Source organism: Oryctolagus cuniculus, chromosome 11 (assembly GCF_051225735.1).
Source record: "Oryctolagus cuniculus isolate XC-2025 breed Fujian yellow rabbit chromosome 11, ASM5122573v1, whole genome shotgun sequence".
NCBI lineage: Eukaryota > Metazoa > Chordata > Mammalia > Lagomorpha > Leporidae > Oryctolagus > Oryctolagus cuniculus.
The window spans coordinates 85,245,350-85,268,373 of NC_142877.1; the positions used below are offsets into that span (position 1 = coordinate 85,245,350).

Below are 23,024 nucleotides of genomic sequence, written 5' to 3' on the forward strand. Positions count from 1 at the left end.
CCACAGATGGCCTCAATGGCTGGTGCTGCGCTGATCCGAAGCTAGGAGCCAGGAGCTTCCTACCATGTGGGTGCAGGGCCCCAAGGACTTGGGCCATCTTCCACTGCTATCCCAGGCCTTAGCAGAGAGCTGGATCAGAAGAGGAGCAGCTAGGACTAGAACCAGAGCCCATATGGGATGCCAGCGCTTCAGGCCAGAACATTAACCTGCTGCGCCACAGCACGGGCCCCAAGAATATTTTCAGCACTCCAAAAAGCTTCCTCATTGTGCTCTGTAGGGTACTTTCTTTTCTATTCTCAAGGAAGCAGAGATCTGTTCATAGTTTTGACATTTCTAGTGATAGTATATAGACATCCATGTTTTAGTTCTTCCATCTGCATATATTAATACGTTGTTCCTTCTTATTGCTGAATGGAATGCCATATTTATCCATTCATCAGTTAATGGACATTTGAGTTATTTCCATTATTTTGGCTACTATAAATAAGGCTGCTGTGAATATTCACATATACTATTTTTTGTGGACATGTTTTCATATCTCTTGAATAAATAGCTAGCAGTAATATTGGTGGGTAATACGTAAGTGTATGTTTAACTGTATTGTAAATTGCCAGTGTTTTCCAAAATAATTGTGCCATTTTACTTTTATGTTTATGTTTTTATGGCTTTACTTTGCCTTTACCTAATCACCAGTGACTTTGAATTTCTCAGAAGTGGCCAGTTTTATGCTTTGTTTTGTGAAGAATACATTGGAATATTTTGTCCATTTTCTAGTTAAATTGCTCATTCTCTTATTATTAAGTTATGTGAGCTTTTTATGTACAGACATACACAGTTCTTTCTCAGATCGCATACCTCTGTTCATATTTAGCAAATATTTGCAAATTTTTTGTCTATACTTACCTATATATGTTAAATAGCAAAATTTTTAATTTCAATGAAGTCAGTTTTTTCCAGTTAATCTTCGTTGTCCATATTTTTAAACCCTTGCATAACACAGTGTCAAAAAGATTTTCCTATGCTTCCTTCCACATTCTAGCAGCTTTTACTACTATATCTCATTCCATGATCCATATGTAATTAATTTTGTGTTTAATGTGTGATGAGCAAAGTTCAGTTTTTAAAATTTTTCCTGTCGCTGCCCCTCTTCATGGAGGAACGACACTAAACCCTGCCTAGGCTTCATATCCGAGTCACGGCACCATTATGTCGCTCCCCCTCTTCGTGGAGGAACGACACAGGACCCTGCGCTGTTCTTTTGTCTGCTCGGCCCTCCCCGGGTTTGCTGCTGGTTCTTCCCGGGTTGGCTACCATCCCTTCCACCTCCGTGGAAGGGCGGTTCCCCCTGCCACTTTTCCCCACTTCCGCGGGGGAGCGGCACACCGCTGGCCGGCTCTCTCGGGGGCTGCTCAGATGTTCCTCAGGTGTTCCCCTTAGATGTTCCTGGTGCATGTTGTCTCTCTCCTCCTTTATAGTCCTCTTCCACCAATCCCAACTCGGCTGCCCACACGCCGAGCACGCTGCTCTCCTCCAATCAGGAGCAGGATCAGCTCCTGGAGGTCATCACTCAAGTTGGCAAGAGGCAGCTGCGTAGAAGCTGTTTTCTCCTCTCCCAGCGCCATATTGTGGGAGAGCAGATGCATAGAATAAGTCTTAATTCCAGTAACTCAGTCCAGTCCGGGTTGCTCCCCACATTTCCATTCAAATATCCAGTTATTCTATTTGTTGAAAAGAGTATCCTCTCCATTGAATTATGTTGGATACTTTGTCAAAACTCAGTTTATTCTTTAAGTGTGGATCTCTTCTGGACTCTGTTTTTTTCTTTGATTTATATGTCTATTTTTATATTAGTACTACTAAATACTACATACAATATTTTTATATTTATACCTGATTTTGTAAAATCCTTCAGCCTCATTCTTTTTCAAAATTGTTTTTGCTGTTATAGGTACTGTGCCAGCTCATATTGTAATATCAGCTTATCAGTTTCTTCAGAAAGCCCTGCTAGAATTTTGATTAGGGTGGTAGTGAATCTGTGTGTCAGTTTTGATAAAATTGCTGTTTTAGTATTGGACCTGCTATTTTATGAACATGGTATAGCTCTTTAGATCTTTTGAAATTTTTTCAATACAATATTTTAGTTTATCAGTCTATAGGTCTTACACTAATTCCAGAATGTTCTGTTTTTATATTATTTTAGTTCAATTGTCTTAAATTATTCTTTGCTTCAATACAATAATCTTTCCAACTATTTATGGCTGATTAATAGTGGTTTTGGGCCATGATACATTGGAAAATTCACCTACTCTTTCTGTTAGCTTTTATGTGTATTCTTTAGGATTTTCTGTGGATACAATCATATCATTTATGGTTGAAGACAGTTCACTTCTTCCTTTCCAATATTTATATATTTTACTTCTCTTCTTTGACTTAACTATTCTTGCTAGAACTTGCAAGAAAACTTGAATAAAAATAATCAGAGTAGTTTTTAATAGGAATCAAAAAATTGAAATAGAGTAACAAACAAACAGATTATATAAAGTATCCCACTCATTTTTTATTTAGGTTTAAAAAACATCTGGAATGCTTTCTGTTATGAGTTCAATAAAATTCTTAATTCATTTTGTTTTCCTTCCTATAGATAATTGACTTGGGTTCTGGTAAAGGCTACCTAAGCTCCTTTTTGTCCTTGAAATATGGCTTAAAAGTGTATGGAATTGATTCCTCAAATACTAATACTCATGGAGCTGAAGAGAGAAACAGGAAATTGAAGAAACACTGCAAACTCTATCATACTCAGTCAAGATTGGATGTCAGTGGACTGACATTAAAAATGGCAACAGAGACCAAAGAACGAAATGAAATGAAATATAAAGCAGGTATTGCGGAAATTTGTAACAACAGACCGGCAAATCAAGAAAAAATATCAGCCTCAAATTTTTTGCCAGCTGTTTCAGAATCTGTAATTTCTCACATCAGAAAAAAAATGGAAAACCTACGTACTCAGTCACATCTAGAAGAAAATTTTTGTTTTGATAATGCGTTGTCCCTTATAGACCTTTTGCCTGTTAATTCCTCAGAGCCTACTTCTTCATCACAAATACCTAGTAAAGAAATAGAAATGCTTGAAGAAAATAAAGAGAGAAGAAAAATGACATCAAAGTCACATGAATCAAATATTTATTCACCTTTAACCTCTTTTATCACTGCTGATTCAGAACTGCATGATATTATTAAAGATCTGGAGGTGATTTCTGTTTTAAATTTCTCAATTTACTTTGAAAAATATTTTAAACATAGAATTCAGTTTTAATAGCTTACTTAACATACATGTCATATTTAATCACATTGATATAAAAGATTATGATAAAATCATAAGCAGGCTTTCATTATACCCACGGCTATCAAAATCTGAGAAGAGCACGTTTTAGAGTAATCTGCTAATTTCAATCCTCCTAAATCAAACATAAGAACAAAAGCTAGTACTTAAGCTAATTTATCATTTTGCAACTTAGGCTTTGTTAAGATTACAACACAAGAAAACTCTAATATCTTAATGTAAATTTGAAGTAAAGATATATCTAAGGCAAGTTATGTTTACTACTTAGTGACCACATAGGCAATTTCTTTGAGCAAGAATAGCTTCTTGAGTATTCGTTAAAGCTTGAACTTTTTCTAAATTGCAAGAATTTCAATTATATAACTGAGAGACAGTAAATCATAAATACAGGTAGCGTTATATGTTGAAGCAATATTGTACAGAAGTTCCTGGATCAATTGACCTAACTCATTGTTTCAAAATACAAGATAGCTTTTGGAGTTGCCTTTTGTACTCTTTTAAACATTTCAAAAATTCTTTGGTGAAGAAATAAATAGCAAAGGATAGAATTCTTTTATAAGTTTAAATCCTTGCCTGGTAGCTAACCGGTTTTTTTACATGTTTAAACTGAAGAAAATTTTTCCCCTGATAATTTTGAGTAGCAGCAAAGTGAAAGGAAACTAGTTAATACTCACTAAATTGTCATTCCCATATATGAAATCCATAGTTAGATTATCCTTAATTTTTCTAATAGGGTTAAACCACCCCAACAACCTTAAGCTGACTTTAGAAAATAAGAACTTTTAGTGCATACTGTTACTTTTTTAAGTTTATCAAAATCTTGTTCAAAATATATGATCAAAATTGTATGCAAGCTCATAAAAGTGTCTAAAATAAGATACGCTAGAACACTGTTTCTTGGATTCCATAGTGCATTAGCATTTAGTAATAGGAATTAGCAAACACCTCTCATTTTCCCATCACCCAGCCCCCCACACAGTACTTGTATATTTTCCTGTTGAGATAAGCTTGTGATATTTTTGTTTCTTAGGTACTATTTGCTAATGTTATTAACCAATCCTACATGATAAATATGTGAACAGTGAGATTAAATGTTCTTGTATTGTCTTTAGGGAGAACTAAATTAATTTTAAAGAGAAAAGTATACCTTTGTGGAAACATTTTCTGACTGAATTCTTTTTTACTTGTAACATTTTAGCATCTAAATAATGCCTTTTCAGAACATCTAATCATCAAGAAAAAATAATTACACAATCCTCTAAAAACTGCTTTAAAAGAATTGTGGTTGAAGTAACTGAGTGTTCTATGCGGAGCTACTTCTTTGTAAAAATAACTCTTGTGACTGAACTGGAATTTAAACAAAGGTTTAAATTATGTCTAGATTACATAGGATAAGATAACATTTTTAGTTAAATGATACCATTGTATTCAGAAAATAATTATAAAAATATACTTGAGTTATAAGTTCATACTTTTATTTTTTTTTTTATTTTTTTTTTATTTTTTTATTTTTTGACAGGCAGAGTGGACAGTGAGAGAGAGAAAGAGAGAAAGGTCTTCCTTTTGCCGTTGGTTCACCCTCCAGTGGCCTCTGTGGCCGGTGCGCTGCGGCCGGCGCACCATGCTGATCCGATGGCAGGAGCCAGGTACTTATCCTGGTCTCCCATGGAGTGCAGGGCCCAAATACTTGAGCCATCCTCCACTGCACTCCCTGGCCACAGCAGAGAGCTGGCCTGGAAGAGGGGCAGCCGGGAGAGAATCAGGAGCCCCGACCGGGACTAGAGCCCGGTGTGCCGGTGCCGCAAGGCGGAGGATTAGCCTAGTGAGCCATAGCGCCGGCCAAGTTCATACTTTTATTATTTAATTTATCATTAAGATAAATCTAATAAGAAAGCATAGAAAACATTTAGTGAATTTTTTTGTATGTCAGGGATTTTTTTTTTTTTTTTTTTTTGACAGGAAGAGTGGACAGTGAGAGAGACAGAGAGAAAGGTCTTCCTTTACTGTTGGTTCACCCTACGATGGCCGTCGTGGCCGGCGCACTGCGGCCAGCGCACCGCGCTGATCCGAAGGCAGGAGCCAGGTGCTTCTCCTGGTCTCCCATGCGGGTGCAGGGCCCAAGCACTTGGGCCATCCTCCACTGCACTCCCGGGCCACAGCAGAGAGCTGGACTGGAAGAGGAGCAGCCAGGACTAGAACCGGTGCCCCAACTGGGACTAGAACCCGGGGTGCTGGCACCGCAGGCGGAAGATTAGCCAAGTGAGCCGCAGCGCCAGCTGTATGTCAGGGATTCTACTTACTGTCATTTATAGGGATTATCTTATTTAATTTTTAAGATTTATTTATTTGAAAGGCAGTGTGACTGAGGGAGAGGCAAAGCGAGAGTGACATCTCCATCTGCTCGTTCACTCCTCATATGACTGCAGTAGCCAGGGTTTTGCAAAGATAATACTTTGAGACCCATGATGATGATTTAGTGTTTTTTTTTATTAGAAATAAATATACATTTAATAGAATCACAGATCTTAAACTAATAATGTGATCTTTGAACTGTTTGGGGTTGACTTACTAACCTAATCATCTGCCTGCGGCGCCGGTACCCTGGTTCTAGTCTTTCTTTTTTTGATTCACCGGTTCTGTCCTGGTTGCTCCTCTTCCAGTCTAGCTCTCTGTTGTGGCCCAAGTGCTTGGGCCTGCACCTGCATGGGAGACCAGGAGGAAGCACCTGGCTCCTGGCTTCGGATCGGCGCAACGTGCCGTCCATAGCGGCCATTTGAGGGGTGAACCAATGGAAGGAAGACCTTTCAACCTTTCTCTCTGTCTCTCTCTCTCACTGTCAAACTCTGCCTGTAAAAAAAAAAAAAAAAAAAAAAAAAAAAAAAAAAAAAAAAAAAAAGAATGTCAGCTAGAAAATCGGAAGTATAATATTAGAAGTTCTCCAAAAATATTTTTATTTCCAAATGATAAAAGTTGCATTCTAATAGGTATGAAAATCTCCCTTATTAACACTTTAACCAAATTTCTAAGAATCTTGTCAGAGACAATAATGATTGCTATATTGAACATTTGTACCCGTGTGGGTGTAAATACATTTTAATTAGGCTGTGGTTAATTATAAAAAATATTTTGTAGAATTTTTGTATAAAGTTCATACTTAAAAAATCTATACTTTGTTTTGATTTTGAGAGAGGGGGAGACAGAAGGATGAATAGAGAAGTCCCATCCTCAGGTTTGACTCTAAAAGCCTACAATGGTGAAATCTGGTCCAGAGCGGAAGCAGGGAGCCGGGAACTCAATCCAGGGCTCCCACATGGTGGCAGGAACCCAATCTGATGAACCATTACCACTGCTTCCATGGTCTCATTAGTGGGAAGCTGACTCGGGAGCTGAAGCGGTTTATCAGACACTGGTACACTGGTATGGAATGTGTGCATCTTAACTTGTATTTCAACTGCTGGGATAAATGCCACTCCTAGAAAAAAAGTTTGTATTTAATTTCATATTGTCATATTTTGTACAAAGAATGATCTAAGTAAATTTGTCAGAGTTAGAATAGGAGTGCCCACTTAGTGCATCTTAAAATTTAACACTAATGTTTCATAACAATCTGTGAAGTGAAGTCAGTGAAGAAAATTGACTAGTATGACCAAGGTATGTTATAAACATGTCTGAAATCATGAGTTTGCCTGGTAATGTATGCGACATTTAATTGATCCAAACTTTTACTAGTTTTAAGCAAATATTAGTTGTAAATGAATAGAGAAAACAAAGATTAACAAGGAAGCAAAAGCACAGATGACAGTGCAATTGTTTTGCTAATATACCACAGTCATTTTGCCTTTAAAGGAAATAATTATTCGTTATGAAAATTAAAAAAATACTTCTATGTATAATTTCTTAAGTATAAAAAATCTTCACAGGGGTCATTGCTGTGGCATAATGGGCTGGACCTCTGTCTGTGGTGCTGGCATCCCAAATGGGCGCCGATTCGTGTCCTGGCTGCTCCTCTTCCAATCCAGCTCTCTGCTGTGGCCTGAGAGGGCAGTTGAGGATACACAGGTGCTTGGGCCCTTGCACCCTTGTAGGAGACCTAGAGGAAGCTCTTGGCTCCTGGCTTCTGATCCGCTTAGCTCCAGACTTTGCAGCCATTTGGGAAATGGACCAGTTGTTGGAAGACCTTTGTCTCTCTCTCTCTGTCTCTGGCTCTCTCTAGCTCTGCCTCTCAAATTAAAAAACAAACCAAAAACAAACAAACAAACAAAAAAACTTTACAGTGCTACTAGGCTTTGAATGTTTTATCCTGAATTTATCCCTCGTTTTAATTGCCACTATTTATTTTTCTTGTCTGTAAAGGATTGTTTGATGGTGGGTCTACATACCTGTGGTGATCTTGCTCCAAATACTCTGCGAATATTTACTTCCAACTCTGAAATCAAGGGAGTTTGCAGTGTGGGTTGTTGCTACCACCTCTTATCTGAAGAGTTTGAAAACCAGCCTAAAGGTACAAAGTTCTCCATGTGTCATAATGTTTATTTATTGGAACATAATGGCTGTTTTCTATTTCTCCTTTTTGAGCATTATTGTGATTTTAATTAATATTTAGGAAATCTCGCAATTTTAATTTTTCAGTATTATTGAAATTTGATATATCATCTCTTTTTCATTATATTTTGAATTTCTAATCTTGGTGAGGGCTGGAAATTTTGAAGATTTTATGTAGTATATATTTTAGAGGAATTCTGTTTAAAAATACTTGTGGGGCATATATTTACTTAGATGGTAAAGCTTTTGTCTTGATTATAGAGCCCCTTGATTTGCTTTCACTTTCATTGTCTTCCCCTTTTTTGAATGAACACTGATATTCCAAAAACGAAAGTTCTTTTGCATTTTGAAGGGCCAGCAAACTAGGATTTTAGAACACTGTAAAATGGTGGGACTACATTAAAATATTTGTATTCAAACTAAGTCCGCTGGACTGGAAGGTGCTCAAGAAACCAAGTAGTAGGTGGGAAGGTTCGAGGTGCTCTGCAGCCATTTCATTCAGAGCAGCTCTGGATGGCTCTTTATCTAAGTTTTAAAACCCAGTTCAATATGAAATTTTGATCATCTAAAATTTAGTCCAATGCAAAAGGTATAAAACTGAAAATAGATCTTCGTAAAAATTAAGAGTGGGAGTAGGAGAGAGAGGAGGAATAGGGATGGGAGCATGCGCAGGAGGGAGGGATGGAATGCATGAAATTTATATACCTTAAATAAAATTTTTAAAAAGTAGTTGTATGTCTATTGAAATGAAAGCAAGTAAAACAAAAGTCATCCCTATAACTGGCAAAGATTTTTCTGAAATAGAGTTAATCGAATTAGAATTCTCTGTTGTGTTGTAGAAAGCATATTTTAGGAAAGGTGCATAATAATAAAATTATGACTAAGTAGAGATGAGGTGCGAGGGAGAAAGCAAACTGGCAAAAACTTAGCAATAGTTTTACTGAGGGAATACATGATTGTCATGCCATCAGTACTTGCTCTGAAGTATAAAGATTTTCACGATAAAAGTTATAGGAAAATGTGAATGCAAAAATAGAGAATAGCATTTCTTCTAAACTGTGTACTCCAAATCTTTACATTACTTTTATAATATTTCTATATCTTTCCTAAAAGAAATGAAAAAAATTACAATCAGAGCTCTACAGTTTGTCCTTCTCCAAACCTGGGAAATTTTCTGCTAGTATCTCACTAAAAAGGCATTCTAATCCTTTTTCCCTCTCCATGCCTTCAGGAACTTCTAGAACCCGAATGTTGGGTTTTTAATAGTATCTTGTAGATTCTCAACAATATTTTTTAGATTTCTAATTTCCTCTTCTTTTCTTTGGTTTGACTGTATACTTTCCTGTTCTCTGTCTTCTAAGTCCGATATTCTCTCTTCTGCTTCACTCATTCTGTTTTTAAGGCTCTCTAATATGTTTGTCATTTGATCTATTGAATTCTTCATTTCATTATGATTTCTCGTCACTATCACAGTTTCATGTTCTACTAGTTGCTTCATTTCATTTTGATTCCTCCTTAATATTTCATTTTCATGAGAGAGATTTTCTATCCTGTCCAGTAGGGATTTCTGTAGTTCAATAATTTGTTTTTGAGAACTTCTTAATGTTCTTATCAATTTTTTGAGATCCGCTTCTTGCATTTCTTCTATCTCGTCATCTTCATAATCTTGAATTGGGGTGTCTTTATCATTTTGGGGTGTCGTAGTGTCTTCCTTGTTCTTGTTACCTCGGTTTCTGCGTTTGTTTGGCATTGTGGAGATACTCTTTGGTTTCTTTGCTGTGGTGTTTTTTCTTGTTATACTATGACTCTAGATTAAGTGGACTATCTGCTTTTGATGGAGCCTTAGAGGCTTGAGATGGGTGTGGCCTGAGAGCTCTGTTTGGTTCCTCAGGGTTAAGGGTATGCCAAAGGTGACACTCCCAGGTTAGGCGTGGTAAATCTCTCTCTCTCTCTCTCTCTCTCTCTCTCTCTCTCTTTCTTTTTTTGATTCAAAAGGGAAGTAATTCCGCACAGCTTGCTTTCCAGCGCGCTGGTGTTTTGAGTCTGCTGCTGGTGTCCCGAACTGTGGGCTCCCACGCACTCCACGCAGGTCCACCGTGAATCACTAGTTCCAGAAGAGTTTCCTCTGCTGTTTCTTCCCCTACTCTTCCTTGAACCTGCAGTATCTCCACTTTTATTAAACTGTCTCTTCCCGGACTATCAGTGTGCTCCCTTCCTATTCCGCCATCTTGCCGCCCAATTTAGAGACATATGTAGATGTTTGATGTGTCTTTAGATTCAGATAATTTCCTACATTTAAAATCTTTAATTTCAGCTTCCTGCTTCCTTCTTTCACTTAATTATCATTGTCCCCAAGGATGCCTTCCTTTTCCTAGCTGCGTCCCTCTCCTCTTCAGGAGGACTTTCCTTAGAACCTCATCTCTGATCCTACTGGACCCTAACAGCCATTCCTCTCAGATCTCGTCTCTGTACTTCCCCACCAAGAATGAGAGATTCTCTTTTGGCCCATGTATTCCACTAGCATGTCCTTTTCTCCACATTGCCCATCTTGCTGTCCTTATGGAATGATGCCCAGACCTGGTTCTGCTGATTTGAGATGTTTATTTCCTAACTCATATTTAAATGAAAGTTAATGGGTGTATGTGTGGGTTCTGAGTAATTTTATTTCTTCTTTGTCAGTTTTCCTCAAATATGTAATGAGATTCTTTAGGTGTCTCTCCTTATTTTATGACAACCAGTAAATGTCATTGGTACAGTTTCATCTGATATCTGATTCTTTAATTTTTTTCTTAAAGGAACTGGCAAAAGCTGCTCACTAAGGTAAAAAGAATTAATAAAAGAGATTGACTACTTATTCCTTTGCCAGTCCCCTTAATATCAGTCTTCAGGTACCTTTTCTAACATTTTTGCATTTATCTATAACAGGATTTATTGACCGTGTACTCTGAATAAAATGGACTTGAATATTAGTATTAGATAGACCTTTAATGAGCCTGAAGAGCGAAGGAAGATGGCCGTCTCCACATACTCGGTCACTAACATTTCCTTCCTGCCAAAGAAACTTTGTATAGCTTCATGAGGCTTCCTAGTATAGACACTGAGTTTTATTTACTTTTGTATCATTAACATTAGTTCACCCATTGACTCAAAATGAATGTTTATATAGTGTGTGTTGAATATATTATTGAAAACAAGTGACTAGGAATAGAAAAAAAATCACTGTCCTTTCCTTGGCACATCCATTTCATACAGGTAAGAATATTTGGTTGGATTGAATAAGCATTGAAAGTAGCCAGTGCTGTTTTCAAGTCACTGTGTGTGGCACTTTGTATGTAATAAAAACAAATGGGCTGCAGTACATAAAGAGTACTTTAGGAAAGAAGTAAGAAACTCAGATAGATGTCACACAGAGTTCAGTTTAGCAAACATCAATGAATGTCAACCATGTTCTGCTCTGCACTAAGTGGTAGTTATATAAAAATGTGTAAGATATCATCTTCACTCACAAAGATTAAAAAAAACTCTCAGTCATAGGACTCAGATAATCTTTGTTTATAACTTAAAAAAATTTAGTAGAAATCATTTAAGTTAGGAAATTAAATTAACATGAAAAAATATGAAAATACAAATAAGTCTCTATACTCATGTTACTGGTTACTTATGTATCTTTGCAGAAAATATACATACACATACATATTTTATATTATGTTTTAGAAAAACAGCTCTATAAAACTATTCATTACCTTTTTCTTACATACTGTGTCTTGATGATCTTTTCATGTCAGCAAAAATCTTTTCTTGTCAGCAGACAGTGTTGCCCTATTCTTTTTAATGATTCCAAAGTATTTCATAAACTATATATATATATTTTTTTTTATTTTTTTTGACAGGCAGAGTGGACAGTGAGAGAGAGAGACAGGGAGAAAGGTCTTCCTTTGCCGTTGGTTCACCCTCCAATGGCCGCTATGGCTGGCGCGCTGCGGCCAGCGCACCGCGCTGATCCGATGGTGGGAGCCAGGTACTTCTCCTGGTCTCTCATGGGGTACAGGGCCCAAGCCCTTGGGCCATCCTCCACTGCACTCCCTGGCCACAGCAGAGAGCTGGCCTGGAAGAGGGGCAACCGGGACAGAATCCGGCGCCCCGACCGGGACTAGAACCCGGTGTGCCGGCGCCGCAAGGCGGAGGATTGCCTAGTGAGCCACAGCGCCGGCCTCATAAACTATATTTTATTTTTCAATGTTAAATAGTTATTATTTGCATAAAGCAATGGTACTTCTCTTTAATAGCCCATAATTTAGTAAACAGATGGTCAGTTCAGTGTAGAGTTAGGAGAGAATAGGACACCTGTGTCTATATCCTTGTTTTCTTATCCCCAAACATAAGTTTTGAAATAGTATAGGAGGCGCTGGAAGACCGGATATTATATGTATACTATTTAACAGCAAAGTAGCATATAGCTCAGCCTATGAGGGTTTAAGGGTATGTTCTTTTGTGGCAATACCCACTATGTTATGTCTGGAAGATGAGTAGAATTTAATCAAGCAAGAAGGTGGGAAGGGTACTGCAGGCAGAATCAACAAAAGCATTGGTTTAGAAATGTTTAAAATCAAATTCTCTTTAACTTTTATTGTCACTTTATGTTTGTAACTGTCTTTTCTCTTATTCTTCCTCGAATCAATCTCAGAAATGATAATGGTAAGCCTCATGTCATTACAACAAATATAAAGGCATGGTAGTTTTTTTTTTAAAGATTTTTATTTACTTATTTGAGATGTAGGGTTACAGACAGAGAAAGGGAGAGACAGAAAGAAAGGTCTTCCATCTGCTGGTTCAGTCCCTAAATAGCCACAGCAGCTGGGCCCATCTGAAGCCAGGAGTCAGGAATGTCTTCCAGGTCTCCCACATGGATGCAGGGGCCCAAGGACATGGGACATCTTCCACTGTTTTCCCAGGCCATAGCAGAAAGCTGGATTGGAAGAGAAGCAGCCAGGACTAGAACCGGCTCCTTTCTGAGATGCCGGTGCCAGCTTAGCCCACTATACCACAGCGCCAGACCCAAAGCCCAGTTTTCAAAGTGAATATGATGTCTTTCTCATTTCAGGGTACTCCATAATTTATTTCTTCAGAATCTCTCCTTGGTTACTCAGTCAATTTTTTTTTTTTTTAGTATATGGTCATTCATAAAATAACCTTTCAATTTTCTGAGAGTTAGTTGAACAAAATAGCAAATTCTGCCCACTGAAAGGAAAACTCTGTCAGTTAACAGACTACCAAGCATCAGACCTGGATCCTGCCTGAGTAGAGGCAGTTTCACCTTCTCTTCTAATTGCTGTTGTTCACTTTGGGTTGATGAGACATTTTGGGTATCAGGAAAAAAGAAAAATTAGAACGTTTCTCAGAACAATGAATGGCAACTATAAGCTGTCACTAGCATAATCAATTCATGGAAAGCCTTGCCTGCCAAAACGTGTATATCCATTAAAAATAACTAGGGTTGACATTTGGCACAGCCTTTAAGATGCTGCTGCTTGGAATGCCCACATCCTGTATCGTCCACATTAGAGTACCTGCATAACTGACTCTGCTCCTGATTCCAGCTTCCTAATATCCCTCTCCCTCTCCCCTCCTTTCTCCCTCTCTGCCTTCCAGGCCAGCCCTCTGCTGTGGCCAAGGAGTGCAGTGGAGGATGGCCCAGGTGCTTGGGCCCTGCACCCCATGGGAGACCAGGAAAAGCACCTGGCTCCTGGCTCCTGGCTCCTGCCATCGGATCAGCGCGGTGTGCCGGCCGCAGTGCACCGGCCGCGGCGGCCATTGGAGGGTGAACCAATGGCAAAGGAAGACCTTTCTCTCTGTCTCTCTCTCTCTCTCACTGTCCACTCTGCCTGTCAAAAAAAAAAAGAAAAAACCCTTCATTGAAAAACTAAGAATCATGGATATTAACAGTTAAATAATACGTAACTGAAATCCTGAAATGGACAGGAGGTTGGGAGTTTAACTTGTCAGAAAAGCAAAGAATAAGAACAACTAAGGGATGTGATAAAATGGGTGGGGTACGTAAAGCATAATACCCTTAGTTACTCTGAAGGTTAAGAAAAGAGTTGGTAAGCCAAGAGATAAGAGAAAAATGTAGAAAAATAAGTGGTAGGAAGAATAAAACAAACTTGGTTTACGTTGCAGTTTTGCTTAACCCCAGCTACCACTTTTTTTCAGCTCATAAAACAGATGGGAAAGGTAGTTCACTCCATTCTCTCTTTCCCACACTCCATCCCCATTTTTCTCATCTTATCTTTGTGATAGTAAAAGAGAGAAGATATGAATCATTTCTTGCAGTTTTTATAACAGTGTTTCTCAACTTTGGCTGCCCAGCTGAATCATATTTGACACTTTTAGTACATGGATGCCTGAAACCTGCCTCTGATCTTCTGAATTATTATCTAAAATTGTAAGATTTGAATTTAAACATTTTGAAGAAACTCCTTCAGTTATTCTGATGAACAGCATGGTTGAAAACAAGGTATTATGATTATGTAGGAAAACTTGGAATTCTAAATATGTTCAAGATTATTTTTAGTCGATTCAACTTCTCTCATGCAGAGAGTTAGACTGATGCCAGATTTTAGTTTCAAACTACAGATTGAACCCAGAGGACCCAGAAGGGTATATCAAAATCCAGAGGGTTGGAGTAATAAGCTCCCCACAAAGTTGCTGAATTGTAGAGCTCAGAAAATGTGGGGAAGCCAAACACAGATCTAACAGGACAGGGATAGGGACTTAAGTAGTGAATGAAGTTAAGAATTAGAAGGTAAACAAAGTCAAGGGAAGCATTCTAGAACAAGCAAGAGATGTACAAAATTATTAAGGACATCTCTATAATTTTGACCGCTTGATTAAAAAATAGGTGCGCACACATGCACATGTGTGAGTGTATGTGTGTGTGTGATGGTAGAAGATGGCAGATAGAGTTCTGGGATGTCCAGCAACAACTATTTTGACAGAGAATATGGATGTAGTTTTATTTTGCATATATATATATATATATATATAGTATGTAAGTCCTAGTATTCTTTACTGAAAAAGAAATATACCACTATGTAGTTTGATTATAATATTAAAATAAGTGACTTACAGAGCAAGAAGTTAGATGCACAGTGCCATATGCCAAGCACTACATTCCATAATTTTCTGTCTCTGAATGATCAACTATGTCATGTCTCCCTCCCTTCATATCTTACACACCTGCCCCTTACCCTCACTTTATTTGCACAGCTGTTTTTTAAGTTTGAATTAGAGCAAGGTTATCCTTTGGGATGTGATTTTGAGTTATTAATAGTCTAACATAATGTAGAAAATTCTGGTATGTACATTGCAACTTTTTATGATGATATTTACTCTGTAAACAGTATACGTTTTACATGAATATGTTTACCCAATTCACTGTGGTAGACTATAGTGGTGGTCTGTCATGAATGTCAGGTTTTCAAAAATCCCTCAAACCTCTTTGAGGCATTATGAATACAGAATTTATACCATATGTTTTAAAAACTACATTTAAATATTTTTACATTGTGAGCCAATAGTCCCTAGTAGAACTAGAAATACCAGAAACCATTCCATTGCAGTACTTTATAAAATGTACATTTATGCAAGCTTAACTAATGTTTCAGTATTTTATTGTAATAGTGATTAGTGTTATCTAATTAAGTTGAAATGTTTGTATTATTTCTTTGAGAAGTTGGAGAGAGAATTTCTTTTGTAAATCTCAGTATAACTTCATTGTTTTTCTCATAAAAGTAGAAACAGACTGTAAGAAACACAGCTACTTTCCAATTTAGATCCACGTATCTCTTTTTCCTGATAATTGAACCATGATTTTGTTTAGCCATTAGTTACTGGGGAGATTGAGCCCTTATGTAGTGTCAGAAATAGGTGAAATCTCAATTAATCTGAGGTTATTGTAGTAACTGCATTGATTTATGAAGGAATATGAGATAAAATACCTAATCAGTGAGACAGAAAGGGCGTGTCTCCAAGCACAGTCTCTGGGCATTTTCTTTTTCTTCAAACCAAACACGGGTCAGAACATTGGTTTTTGTTTTCTTTTGTTTCCCTGCCTCTGCACTTTGTCATCTATAGGTGTTCAGCCTAACAGAGGCATCTGTGTCTGCCCATTGTTGGCTCAAAATGTATTCAGAAATCAGTGTCCATGCTCTGATTGAGCCCCTCAGGTCTAGTCAGAAGAATCAACGGTAATTTTGCCTAACTGCAGGATTATATGATCATCTCAGAGACTTAGGAGTGCAGAAAGAATAGGAAAAAAAGCCGTTCCAGGGTGCTGCTTACTTGACTTTAATAGAAGTCCCTACTAGGAGCAACCCTTGTCAAGGCACAAATTTGTGGCTGGTCTGCATTTTCCCTACCTCCTGCTAGCCCGATACCAGGGAGCCTTCTAGTATTTATTATTAGTACACTCCAAGTAATGTAGATCTACAGAGTCAAATATCAGTGGTGTAACCCTTGAAAGCCTACAGCATACCTTCATGATTACTCTACCCTTAATGTGATACAAGGTAATAAGTTGATCCCCCCATAGATCCCTCCATTTACCTTTCTGTGTTTTGTTGTCTGTTTTGTTTTAATTAGCAGAGGGTAACAGATAATCTTTTGGTGACCTCTTAAAAGCTTATGTTGCCATTTCTGTATCAAAGATAAATTTGTCAAGGGTGTATGATACCTATGCAAGTAAAGACTTTCTCAGTTTGTGTCACCCATAGGACGGAGGCAGGGTCCATAGCCTACTTCCTTTTGAGATTTAAAAACTAGTTCCACTGCTTTAAATTTAGAAGTACTTCATCTGAAAAGGTGCTTAGAGGTTGCAGAAAAATTTATTGAGCTGTTGTATGAAGGAACGTCTTTTAAAAATGAGCTTTTATTAGGGCTGACACTGTGGCACAGTGTGTTAAACTGTCACTTGGAATGCACACATCCTGTGTCAGAAAGCTTCCTAAGATCCTGGTTGCTCCACTTCCAATCCAATTTCCTGCCAATGCACTTGGAAAGTGGCAGATGGTGGACTTCTTTCCACCCTCATGGGAGACCTGACTGGAGTTCCTGACTCTTGGCTTTGGCCCGAGCCAGCCCGAGCTGTTGTAGGCATTTGGGGAATGAACCAGCAGATGGAAGTTCTCTCTCTCCTTTGGCTTTGTGTCTCTGTGTCATTCTGCCTTTCAGATAAATTAAAACATCTTAAAAAGAAAAACATATATCTCTAGACCTCTCAGATATCCTGCATGTGGTATTAAAAACTGCTAAGAAAGCATTGACTTGTGAATATCTATATTAAACTATTTATTGTGGCCGGCGACGCAGCTCAATAGGCTAATCCTCCACCTAGCAGCGCCAGCACACTGGGTTCTAGTCCTGGTCGGGGCGCCAGATTCTTTCCCAGTTGCCCCTCTTCCAGGCCAGATCTCTGCTGTGGCCCAGGAAGGCAGTGGAGGATGGTCCAAGTGCTTGGGCCCTGCACCCCATGGGAGACCAGGAGAAGCACCTGGCTCTTGGCTTCGGATCAGCGCGGTGCGCTGGCCGCAGCGCACCAGCCGTGGTGGCCATTGGAGGGTGAACCAATGGCAAAAGGAAGACCTTTCTCTCTGTCTCTCTCTCTCACTATCCACTCTGCCTTTCAATAAATAAATAAATAAATAAACTATTTATTGTATCATGCAGTTATGATTAATTTCTTAATATTCTTTGAGCAGCTAGGTAGAGATGATGCTGTGCCGACCTGCGGCACAGTGAACTGGGTTTCCTGAAACAGAGAGTGGGAATGCAGCCACAAGGACGCAAAGAATGGAGCCAAGACAAGTTCTGATCAAGGCTCCTTTATTGAATAAATCCAGTAGTATTTAAACATGACCAGTTGTTTACAAGAAGGAGCACAAAAGATTTACATATCAAAAAGGCTTTTTAGGTTACAATAAAACACTTAGGTGATAAATGCAGGTTTCTGGTGTGACTGATATTATCTCTTGTGAGAGGTTTAGGTTCTTCCTGCCTCTTCCTGGAATCTCCCTAGCCTAATTGTCTGTGCTGGGAAGTCTCCATTCATATTTTTAAGTGTAAACAAAGGGAGTGACTACCTGTGGCTGCCCACAGATGCAACTTACATAATGGTAAACATGAAGGAAGGACTGCATTTTGGGTGACATTTTGAGTTTTACTTTGAGATTGTATATGAGTGATCATATTTTGGAAAAGCTTTATGTAAATTTCAAGATGTAAACACATGGGAATGGAACTATTGTGGCTTAAACACATAGGATTTATTTTTCTCATATTTTACAGAAAACATAAGAAGTAGTAGTTGACATTGGTTTATGTGGTTCAAAGACGTGAGTAAGGGCCAAGTTTTCTGCAGTTTTACTGGCTTTTCACTTATGGTTACATAATAATTGCTACTTCTCTGGCCATTACAGTACATATGAATTGAAATATAAAGGTGAAAGAGATTCTCCCATCTGAAACAGCCTTGTTTAAATAACCTCCCTGGGAATTCTATCCAGTTACTTGCTTTTCTTCTTATAAGCCAATCTAGAAAGCTAAAACATAAAACGTTTTAAATGGGCATGTTACAACTGCAAAACAAATGGACATTCTGGGAATGACAAGGACAAACACGATATTGGGGGGGCGTACTATATTCTTCTGCCCCAGAGTATGTGTCTATATGTGTAATGTGTAAGATTTTGGGTACATGGAAGCATTTGTAACAGAGTGTAATAGTGTCCATTGCCCTCTCCTTTTTTATTCATGTAGTTCCTCTTAGTTTAGCAGAACAAACATCTCCCATTCTTTCAGCTAGGGTAGCTGTTTCTCAGGTGACTAAGTTTGAGCCAATAGAATGTGAATCAGAGTAATGTGTATAACTTCCAGGTACCATTCTTTAAGGGGATGCTGCTTGCCCTTAGTTTCATCATCTTCTCCTTCTTCTTCTTCTCCTCCTCCCCCTCCTCTCTCTCCTCTTGCTCCTCCTCCTCTACTCTACCCTTCTCTCCCTCCTCCCCCATTCCCTCATTCCTTCTACTAGTTATGGAATAGCAGTAGTCTTGATACCAAAGTTGATAGTAGAGCTACCTTTCCCACATGGGTCTCTGAATACTTATTGTATATTGTCTGTCTTCCTATGGACTATGAAAAGAGAGAAATGGCTTGTTTTATTTATGAACCTATGTTCTAAGATGCTCTTTGATATCATGCCCTGTCCAACTGAATCTGAAATTTTGTTCTGAATATTTTTCTTTTATGTCAAACTCAAATTTTGAGATTGTATTATGAATGTGGAACAGCCAGAGTAATAGACAAATAAGCATTTATATATAATGAATGCATTTTATGCAGATATATAATGTTTATGTCATTTCTAAGAAAAGAAAAGAGAATATGGTAAATGTTAGACAAGCTATTTCAGCCAGAAGGGAAATTCTTTTTCCTCTCAAGAAACCGGGACAGACTTAACTTAGGTAGTAACGTTTGAGTTCAGTCGCTCCTCAGCCTTTTGGCTAAGATCATGTGTAGTAACATTTGAGTTCAGGTTTTTAATGTTGGATGTAACTATGCAAAACATTTCAAGTCTGAGCAATATCTTAGTCCATTAGTGCCACTATGGAAAATATTACAGACTAGGTAGTTTATAAACTACTCCTCCCAGTCTTCCAGAGGCTAACAAGTCCAAGATCATGACACATGCAACTTTGGTATCTGCTGGAGCCTGCTCACTCTGCTCCCAAGGCAATGGCTTTTGCAGCATCACTCAGATGTGTCAAATGCTGTATCCTCACTAAACTTTAGGGATGGAAGAACAAAAGGGACCAGTGCTCATTCACTGGTTTTATCTATTTTGTTCTTCTATCTATTTTGGAAATTTATTTTATTTATTTATTTATAAAGATTTATTTGTTTATTTGAAAGAGTTACACAGAAAGAGGAGAGATAGAGACAGAGAGAGAGGTCTTCCATCCACTGGTTCACTCCCCAGTTGGCTGCAACGAGCTGTGCCGATCCGAAGCCAGGAGCCAGGAGCTTTTTCCGGGTCTCCCACGTGGGTACAGGGGCCCAAGGACTTGGGCCATCTTCCACTGCTTTCCCAGGCCATAGCAGAGAGCTAGATCGGAAGTGGAGTAGCCGGGATTCAAACCAGTGCCCATATGGGATGCCGGCACTGCATGCAGCGGCTCTACCCACTATGCCACAGCGCTGGCCCCATTGTTTTTATTTATTTTAAAGGCAGAGTGACAGAATTTCAAAGAGATGTAGATAAACACAGAGAGATTTTGTATCTGTTGATTTACTCTCCAAATGCCCACATCAGCTGGGGTAGCCTGGGTTGAAGCCAGAAGCCTGGGACTCCATTCAGATCTCCTAGGGACCTAAGAACTTGAGCCATCACCTGCCACCTCCCAGGTTGTGCTTTAGCAACTGGAGCCATGACTTGAACCCAGAATCTCTGATATGCTCATTGCTTGGTAGCCTTTATAATCTTGCTAATTCTGAGGGTACCGCCCAGTGACTTCATCACCTCCTAAAGGCCCACTTCTTGGTACTAACACATAACAGGTTAAGTTTCAGGTTAAGAGGTTTGGGAGGCACATTCAGACCTCTGCAAAAAACAAAGGGGTTCAAGTTAAGAAATGACAAATCTCTCATTAGAGTTCTGTGAATCCTATAGAGAAGAAATAATTAGTTGACATAAGTCATTTGAGAATTGGTAGATAGTGGGTTGGCTTTTCCCTTCTTAACAAAGAGAACAGAAGGGTAGAGAAACTTTATATTCCAGCAGCCAGTGGAGTAAAATGATGAAAGCATACTCCTTAGATGACACAGAAATCTTATGTAACTTTACCCTGGTTCAGATTCTTTTGTGATCATAAGTTACATTTCCTGTCTTCATTGTTTCTTGAGAAGAGACAAAAAGCTTCCAAATGTTTACTTATTAGTGACAAAGATTTTATTTTCTCTAATTTTTAATCACAAAGCATATGATAACTACAGACTGTAAAGCATATTTTTGAAAAATATATTCTCATTGTCTTGATTATAGTAATCATTACATGTTGTTTTGATATGGACCCACGTGAAGAAATCCATTTTACCTATCTACATATTATGTATATAGATAGATTAATAACACTGATATTTAAATTTTTAAAAATTTTTGTTTATAGGCCGGCGCTGCAGCTCACCAGGCTAATCCTCTGCCCATGGCTCCAGCACCCCAAGTTCTAGTCCCGGTTGGGGTGCCGGATTCTGTCCTGGTTGCTCCTCTTCCAATCCAGCTCTCTGCTGTGGCCCAGGAAGGCAGTGGAGGATGGTCCAAGTCCTTGGGCCCTGTACCCGCGTGGGAGACTAGGAGGAAACCTGGCTCTTGGCTTCAGATTGGTGCAGTGCGCCGGCCGCAGTGCGCCAGTCATAGCGGCCATTTTGGGGGGTGAACCAACAAAAAAGGAAGACCTTTCTCTCTGTCTCTCTCTCTCTCACTGTCTAACTCTGCCTGTCAAAAAAAAAAAAAATTGTTTATATAAGGTGAACAAATTTAATGTATTTAGTACTTAAATTTTATTTTAAATAATACCTTCAAACTTTGTTGTGATTAATATTTATTCTTTCATAGATATTTAATCTTGAAACACAATGTATGTTAACATTAATGCTTAGGCCGGCGCCGCGGCTCACTAGGCTAATCCTCCACCTTGCGGTGCCAACACACCGGGTTCTAGTCCCGGTCGGGGCGCCGGATTCTGTCCCGGTTGCCCCTCTTCCAGTCTAGCTCTCTGCTGTGGCCAGGGAGTGCAGTGGAGGATGGCCCAAGTACTTGGGCCCTGCACCCCATGGGAGACCAGGAGAAGCACCTGGCTCCTGCCTTCGGATCAGCGCGGTGCACCGGCCGTGGCAGCCATTGGAGGGTGAATCAACGGCAAAGGAAGACCTTTCTCTCTGTCTCTCTCTCTCTCTGTCCACTCTGCCTGTAAAAAAAAAAAAAAAAAAAAAAAAAAAAAAAAAAAAACCATTAATGCTTTAAAAATGTCATTGATTTTTTTTATGATTTATTTTATTGATTTGAAAGACAGAGTTACAGAGAGACATAGAAACAGAGAGAGAGGTCTTCTATCTGTTGGTTCACTCCCCAGATGGCCACAAAGGCCGGAGCTACACCTATCCAAAGGCAGGATCCAGGAGCTTTTTCTTGGTCTCCCACGTGGGTGCAGGGGCCCAAGGACTTTGGCCATCTTCTGCTGCTTTCTAAGGCCATAGCAGAGAGCTGGATCAGAAGAGGAGCAGCCAGGACTAGAACCGGCGCCCATATGGGATACCTGTACTTCAGGCCAGGGCTTTAACCCGCTGTGCTACAGCCCGGCACCTATAAGTCATTGATTTAATTCTCAGTGAACTCGTTCAGCCTTTCCATAAATCATTAATATTGAATCAAGAATCTGGTGATTGAGTCATGGAAATTCTCCATCTAATTTCAAACTAATAGGAAATTAAAATGAAGACTCAGAAATTATGAGACCATAAAGCTGATTTAGTAACCACAACATTAGGCATTGTTAAAATTACTGAACAGTATTCAATATAGAATGTGCTGAAGTTTAGGAGACACTGAGTACCCACCCACTACCTGCTTTGCTAGGTATAAGGGATGTTTAAATGAAATGACTTAAGGAAATATATAATAGGTAAATTTTGTTACAGATTTTAAAAAGATCTACAGTATGGTACATGCTGAATTACATTTATGTATAAGTTCCATTGAAAGCACAGAGTGATAGCTAAGTGTTTAAGAGCGTACAAAACACAACGTAGAGAATATTGTTTGACTTCCTACAGTTCTCATTCATGTCTGTAGTGCTGTACCCTTGGCTAAATCAAGTGGCATTCACTGTAAAGTAGTGAAACACCAGAGAGGTTAAACTAGATGATATATCTCTTATGACTTGTTTGCAGTTTTCTAAAATGCATTTACTATTTAAACTGAAACTCTTTCATACTTACCAGGATATTTGGGTTTAGTTTTAGTGTCTTCTTAATTATGTTGGGTTTCATAAACAAATACTCTGCTTTTCTTTTATGATTCTGCATTTGGATACAA

The 23,024-nt window shown here is 38.7% G+C and overlaps 1 protein-coding gene across 9 annotated transcripts in view; it reads left to right on the plus strand.

Moving 5' to 3' along the window:
• The window catches only part of METTL25 (methyltransferase like 25), a 112,480-nt gene that overhangs the window by 21,466 nt on the left and 67,990 nt on the right, over nucleotides 1-23,024 (plus strand). For all 9 annotated transcript variants that reach the window (XR_016216217.1, XR_001793373.4, XR_016216220.1 and 6 more), the window contains 2 exons: nucleotides 2,642-3,247; nucleotides 7,694-7,841. Coding sequence is in view for 4 of the 9 variants with exons in the window: in XM_002711367.6 (XP_002711413.3) it covers nucleotides 2,642-3,247; nucleotides 7,694-7,841 (754 nt within the window). In the remaining 5 variants the exon portion in view is untranslated. The remainder of the gene's footprint in view (nucleotides 1-2,641; nucleotides 3,248-7,693; nucleotides 7,842-23,024) is intronic.